The sequence below is a fragment of the Henckelia pumila genome, chromosome 3 (genome assembly GCF_033568475.1).
Source record: "Henckelia pumila isolate YLH828 chromosome 3, ASM3356847v2, whole genome shotgun sequence".
Taxonomy (NCBI): domain Eukaryota; kingdom Viridiplantae; phylum Streptophyta; class Magnoliopsida; order Lamiales; family Gesneriaceae; genus Henckelia; species Henckelia pumila.
The window spans coordinates 177523852-177530693 of record NC_133122.1 but is presented as its reverse complement, the minus strand read 5'-3'; the positions used below and the strand labels follow the sequence as shown (position 1 = coordinate 177530693).

The 6842-nt window shown below is 38.3% G+C and overlaps 3 protein-coding genes across 3 annotated transcripts; 1 reads left to right on the top strand and 2 right to left on the bottom strand.

The window, feature by feature from the left end:
- The first annotated feature begins 278 nt into the window (after nt 1-278).
- LOC140890778 (STOREKEEPER protein-like) lies at nt 279-1668 on the top strand. Its single transcript, XM_073298822.1, has one exon. It carries the CDS (start codon nt 359-361, stop codon nt 1451-1453), a length of 1095 nt encoding a protein of 364 aa, XP_073154923.1. The 5' UTR covers nt 279-358; the 3' UTR covers nt 1454-1668.
- Nucleotides 1669-3195: 1527 nt separating this feature from the next.
- LOC140892974 (protein VASCULATURE COMPLEXITY AND CONNECTIVITY) lies at nt 3196-5462 on the bottom strand. Its single transcript, XM_073302037.1, has 3 exons — nt 4322-5462; nt 3862-4064; nt 3196-3623 (listed from the first exon to the last, which is right to left on the bottom strand). Exons 1-3 carry the CDS (start codon nt 4418-4420, stop codon nt 3443-3445), a joined length of 483 nt encoding a protein of 160 aa, XP_073158138.1. The 5' UTR covers nt 4421-5462; the 3' UTR covers nt 3196-3442.
- A 188-nt stretch (nt 5463-5650) lies between these two features.
- Nucleotides 5651-6698, bottom strand: LOC140893415 (uncharacterized). Its single transcript, XM_073302487.1, has one exon. It carries the CDS (start codon nt 6692-6694, stop codon nt 5873-5875), a length of 822 nt encoding a protein of 273 aa, XP_073158588.1. The 5' UTR covers nt 6695-6698; the 3' UTR covers nt 5651-5872.
- Nucleotides 6699-6842: the final 144 nt, after the last annotated feature.

The window sequence follows — 6842 nt, the reverse complement described above, 5'->3', positions numbered from 1 at the left end:
AAGAGGAGCAATATTTAGGGTCACCAAATGTAAGTTTACCATTTTCTCATTCATAGAATGACAATTAATTAAAATGATTGTTTTATCCGATCAATAATATAACATAATATAAAACTCGAAATTATATTTAAGAAAATTCTACTAACTTACATTTCTATAACATTAAAAAAATAATAGTAATTTATAAATAAAATATTATATTATTCAGGTTAATATTTTTAAAAATTATAATATAATATAAGATGAATAGAGGTGGGGAAGGAGCCCATTTCTTCTTCCTATAAATACACGCAAAACCCTATTAGACAGAAGCGTCCCCAAAAACAAGAGAAGTGAAGCCATCAGAGTGGTGAGAATTATGGCAACCAAATCGCTCGCTAATCCTCAATCATCGAAACATGGAGAAAAATTGGAGCGACCCACTTTTTCAGAACAACCAGGTGATGAACAAGAATCCGAAGAAGAAAACGAGGACGAGGAGGAAGAAGAAGAAGAAGAAGAAGATTCTTCTGGTGAAGAAGATGAAGAGTCATCTGAAGAAGAAGATCAAGAAAAAGAAGCCCAAATTCTGCCAAAATCCATAGCCCAGGAAGATGGGTCGGCCTCTGAACCTGAATCAGACGATTCGCCTTCTGCCTACAAGATGGAGCCAATCCCCAAGACTTCAGCCACCACATCAAAACGCAAGAAAGAAGAGATAAGTAACGGCGATGCTTCTACCAAAAGCAATAAGAGGACTAAAGCCGAGGAGAAAAAGCCTGATTCTGTTGTTGTTCCATCGACCCCCGGGGGTAGTGGGTGTATCACCAGGTTGTGGACTGCTGATGATGAGATTGATGTGTTGAATGGTATGGTTGACTTTAAGAAAACAAAAAATACGGATTTTGGTGGGGCGTTTTATGACGCCATCAAGGGAAAACTGCGGGTTGATTTTTCAAGGGATCAACTTCGTACTAAGATCAGCAGGATTAAAAAGAGGTTCTTGAATGCGCTTAAGAAAGGACAGAATGGTTTGGACCCTGTATTTTCAAAGCCACATGATGTACTGGTTTTTGAACTCTCTAAGAAAATTTGGGGTGGCGAGACTGGCAACAAGAATGATTCTAGCGAAGGGGTTGGAGAGAAATCGAAGAAAAACACTGTAAAACAGAAAAAAATTGTATGGGACGAGGAAGAGATAGTAAAGAATGAAGGCGACGGGGACGAAGGTTCAATGTGGTCCAAGTACAAATTTTTCAGCTCTTCTTTTGATAATTTGGTAGGAAAGTTTCCCTCTTTGGGGATGTCTGAGTCTGGAATGAGTCTGGTGAAGGAGAAGTTGAGTTTCATTGGAAATGCAAAGGCCAAGGAATTGAATGAGAAGTGGAAGCAAATGCTTGTGGAGGAGACTGAGCTCCATTATAGGATGTTGTCTTTGATGCGGGAACAAATTAAATTGGCGTTGGATCAATGAATAGGTAACTTGTTGGTTGCAAGTTTACATTTTTGCTTGATGTAGGCCGTTTGAATTGTAAGCCAGAGTTTGTCTTCGCTGAGGGTAATGTGGAGCTTTTAATTATGGAAACTTAAATTTTGTGGGTCATTGTTTTGTTGATGAATTTTGCTTGTAATATATGAACTGATGAAGCTCTTTATCCAGTGATCTGGTAATGCCTGCCATTTACCTTATCTAGTTGTAAAGCTTTCGGTTATGTTCTGTTTATTAGTTGCATTGAATGGATAATGCTGATATCCTATTGATTTTGTGTTTGAAGTGTGTCCGATACTCAATGATGGCAGGTCGAATTTCGGTTGCGGCTCTTATTTTTGCCATAGCCCTTTGGTAACGGAGAAAAGCCAAACCTTTGTGGCAAAATCTTACATTTTTAAGCCAATTTGCAGTCAACTAGCTGGCCAAAAATCTCGGCCCGTGATTTCGGAAAATAGAATTGTGTTGGTCAAATATATTTCAAAGACCATGCGCTTGCCGTAGCACATACCTAACGTGCAGTTGCTTACATACTGTTGTTACTCTGATAAATTTTCTACTATCACATACCCTTATATACTAGTAGGGTTTCACCGTTTCACTGATGATGAACGGCTTTTTTCCGAACAACCTCCTTTTCCAAATTGGCAGATAATTTTAGTGTCATTTCTCTTATATCTATACTTTATCGTGGTCTTAAAAGCATTTAGTTGTTAACTTCCTCTCCATATTGTCGTGGGATATGTGAGCATGGTGCTTTTTTTGTGTTTTGATATTTCCTTTTTGGGCAACCCTGTATCATGGGATTCATTGATTCCTAAGGTGTAATGTTCCTAGTTCAAATACTCAAGGGGTAAAGATCAAAATCTATACTCAAGGGGCCTAAAGATCAAAATATGTCTCCGCTCCTCAACAATTTCATTTACCTGACTAGAATTCGATCTTTCTAGACAAAACTGCACATTGCTATTGTCGAATTATAAAAACGATATATCCTCTGTTTGCTTGGCTTTAGCATCTCAGTGCCTTGAGTCGAGGTGATCATTTTCATATCTTTGCATTTGCTTGTGTTGTTGAATACTTGAAGGGGAAGTTGTTACCTACTGCAGTTGCTTGCTTCTGTGATTGCTTTGCCTACTGATATAAAATGTTGAAAGAATGTATTTGGCAATGCTCAAATCTGCCAAATGCTAGGTGTACTCATTGGTTCCATTCAAAATGCATGATCTTACGACATCATAGTATTTATACGGTGAGATGCGGTGAGAGTGACTGATTTGGACTCAGAAATAGCCTTGATCCTCTTTTGGATGTATGGCAAGAATCTACAACAGTGAATTTTCATTCTTGTTATCTGGCGAGTCTTTTAGGTTGCTTTGAATTAAGTTTTTACATGCCTGTTCTTCTTCACCAATCTCTACGTACATAGTTATGTGTTTACATAAAAACTGCATATCATCCAGATTTTTCATGTGAAATGAGAATATCATATATGATATATCATACCCTGTCTTGTCAGAAACTGCTGTAATCTTTTATTTACTGGTTTTTTCAAAATGTTTTCACTGTTCATGTGTCAAGTATGTGTTCATGAAACGCATTCATAATTGATATTGATTTATAGCAATGGGGGTGAGTGATAATTGTAAGTTATGGAGCATGGAACGAGATCTTACCTTCGAGACTCAATTGTAACGACTCCAACCCAAAAACAAAAAAATCTCTGGTCAAATTCAAATATATCTAAAAAAAAAAAATTAACGCAACTCGAAAGTCCCTACTTTCCTCCTTCAACCAATTACACTAGTGACTAATATAGCATTAAATTGACAAATAACACACTCAAAAGGCGCTCTGTGTATTGGCTCGAGGAGCTCGAGAACACAAATGACAAACCAAACACTTCATCAAAAAGTTCCTGTCTTAAAGAAATATAGGACCAGACTTGGCTTCAAACACTAAATAAATCATGGGCTATGCAGGGAGGGTTGCTGTGGAAGTAACATAATAAGCAACAGAGAACAGGGCATGCACCATACACAATATCCCTCCGATTGACAAGAAATGGTGGTGAGTGAAACCACATGATCCTCTCGATTTGTTGTTCGACATTATTCCGATCACCAACACCGACAATCCGACGGCCAGGATGATCCTAGAAATTTGAATCAAACTGATTATTCATACCACACTTTTGGTACAGTCCAAGGCCTTAATTGGAGAAGAACTCGCTATTCTTTAATTTTCATTAAGCTTCACATAGACTAATATCAGGCATAATTGTTATTTTTATAAAATTGAAATCTGAATTCATCCCAAATCTTGTATTCTAAGACAGAGCTTTATTCATGCATCTTTTGTTCACTAAAGTTTTGGCGATCAGAAGTTCGTACCATGTAAAAATCAGGCAGACAACAGATAATTGCTTGCTTGGAGATGCCTTTTGAAACTCTTCTTGAGTGCAGACATTACAGCCTCCCAGCAAATTTGCAAGAACATGAGCAACCCCTAGAAGGGATGCGGCCCATAGTCCAAGAATGTATGCATCATGACTTGGCTCTTTGCACTCAAATATCCACAGCCTCAAGTGTTTTTCCTTCTCAAATCAAGAAACAAAACACACAACCAAACCAAAATGAAATTGATGATGATGATAACGAGGATCTATCTTACGTGGGAAAATCCGAGGGATAGTCGAGCAATATTCAAATAAAAGTTTTGAAATTTCTTGTGCTGTTTTTATGTTGAAGACTTCTGTAACAACAATATATATATATATATATATATATATATATATATATATATATATATATGGAGTCGTCACATTCGCAAGCAGATGAAGCGAGCATTCACCTGGTTTTGAGCAGCTTCAGCTTTTATGCCAAGAATTCCAGCAGCCACATCCAATGCCACAATCAAGAAACACGCAAAGATGCCAACCAGTTTACTCATTTTTCAAGAATGCTAGCAAGAGCCAAGCAGATGCGAGTACGTATATATATATATGTGTGTGTGTATGTTTCGATGAGTTTTTTTTTTCAAATTCGATTCTTATAAGGAAATGCAAAGCATATACATGAAATGGTGTGATCAAGATTTGAGTTATGGTGGAGAAAGGCACTTTTTGTCAACGAGGTGGTAACTTTATTTTACTTTAGTGTCTACTTTTTTCTTCTTTACAAATTTGATGCCTTTCACCTTGGAACAAGGAAAGTAGGGTATAAACCAACTAGTATGTGGTATGGTATAGCTAGTGTGGGTTCTCTTTAGCATCTTTACTATCAAACCTAGCTCGTTCCAAAAGTTTACTAAACTCGACAATTAATAGAGAAGCTAGATTAATATGTCTCGGACAAATTCAAAGGTAAAAAGTATTTGGTGCATGTGCATAGGAATTTTCTTTTCTTTTTCTTTTCTTTTCTTTGAATAACGCGTCATAAAGTAATTTACTTCCATAATCAGGAAACATGAGATTATGCTTTTCAGTACTTCCTAAAGAATTTTACAAGGTTTACAGCTTTCATGAATTTTGACTTTTGAGAAATTACTTATCCAATGACGTTGGATCCCGATCGACCAACAATCTCAAAATCTTTTTTTTTTTTTTTAAGCTACAATCCTCAAAATCTTGAAAAGGGTCCCAATCCCAAATCGCATTTGTGTGTCCGTTTACAAACTACAGGTACAGATGTACAGCCCAATTAGTGGGTCGAGCCCACGCATATAGGCCATTCGCTTTCTTTGTTTTCTTTTTTGTTTTTCATGGATCAAGCATGTAAAGGAAAAAGACAAAATCGATAATAAACCTAATAAATGTCGAGAGTGTGCTAATTTATAGGTTTTAATTTGCATAATTTAATAGTTTTTTTAGATTTTACAAATACTTCTCCCATATAGTGAAAGCCCATGACGAAAATTTTGTAGTAGCACTGAAATTTTAGATGTATTAACAGTTAGCTGAAAATGAAACCCAAAAAAGAAAATGATAGAAGGGAGTCAAAATTTTAAAAGAAAAAATTTAGAACAATAAGATCAAATTTTAAAAGTTGGAACTAATTAATAAAACTCACATAAAACAACGACACCAAACAAATAAATCAAAATCAAAGCGGCAAACATGCATTTTTTTTTTTTTTTTTGAGAATCTCAAACATGCATTTACACTTTTATCACAATTCCAGGTAATTGATCTCTTCTTAATAAAGCAAAGAACACATTTACGAATTTGTGCAACTAAAATTGGTATCAGAATAGTGCATATCACCTGCAATGTTTAGTTTAAAAACCCTAAAATACTAATCACATGCAGTTTGAAAACCCTAGATTAATCAGCCCCAATTCCTTAAAAGAAATTAAACAAGAAGCTAGCTAGATGATGTACTGAGGTCGATCGATGAAGCAAAGCTAATAAAATCTGTAATAATCGGGGTCCCATGCATTGAAGTTTGAATCAAAGCGCGTGTGGTTAAACTGAGCTTTCCTCTCAGCAATGTTCTTAACCAAAAGAAGCTGTTCTAGGGAGTAAACGCAACAGCCGTTTGAGTAGAGCAGTGTCTGAGCGATGGGTGAGTGAAGAAGAACCTGTAACAGCTGCTGTCGATTCAGCCTCCCCAGACGATCCCCAACAGCACCGAGGCTCAGGCTGGATGTTGACGTTGTCAAATGGCTACCGCTTTCGGTATTAGGCATGGCATGGAGGATGCTAACCTGCGCCTGGAGGAACTTGATGTACTTGTACGCTTCCTCCAGTACGGTCGCCATGTCCATCTTCCTATCCCACGGCAGAAGTTTCTGTAAACTCCGCGTCTTTTCGCTTAGTTTCTGCTGCTTCCGACGGCGACGGCGATCTTCGAGTCGAGACAGAGAGTCGACCGCGGTGTTTCTAGGCAGCTCGAGAGAGAGGAGGCCTGGTAAGTGGTGGTGAGAAGACGACGCCACGTCTGAGAAGAAGTTGTACGGCGGAGCCTCCGTCGGAAAGGCTTCGTAGAAGGTCGAGATCTCCGGCTGATGATTCTGTTGTTCGCTTTTCGGCATCACGAGAGTTTGGGCGGGAAGATCGTAGACACCGTACGTCACCGGAGGTGGAGCGGATGAACCGTAGGGATCGTAAGTGAGCAAAGTATGGAAACTGAGACCTTCGTAGACGCCATTGATGTAAGCCTCTCCGACAGAGGGCGCCGCCGTGTGGTCCGGCGGACGGATTTGGAACTGAGATTCTCTCTCCATTGGCGGTCAGTAAGGCATGCGACAGATAGTGAAAAAGGCCAAATGTTTGAATATTTATTATTGAATTTTGGGACACGTGGCGAACTCACAGGTGTTAAGGACGGACACGTGGTCGTGTTTAATTGGGTGTGCTGTTAGTTCTGTCTGT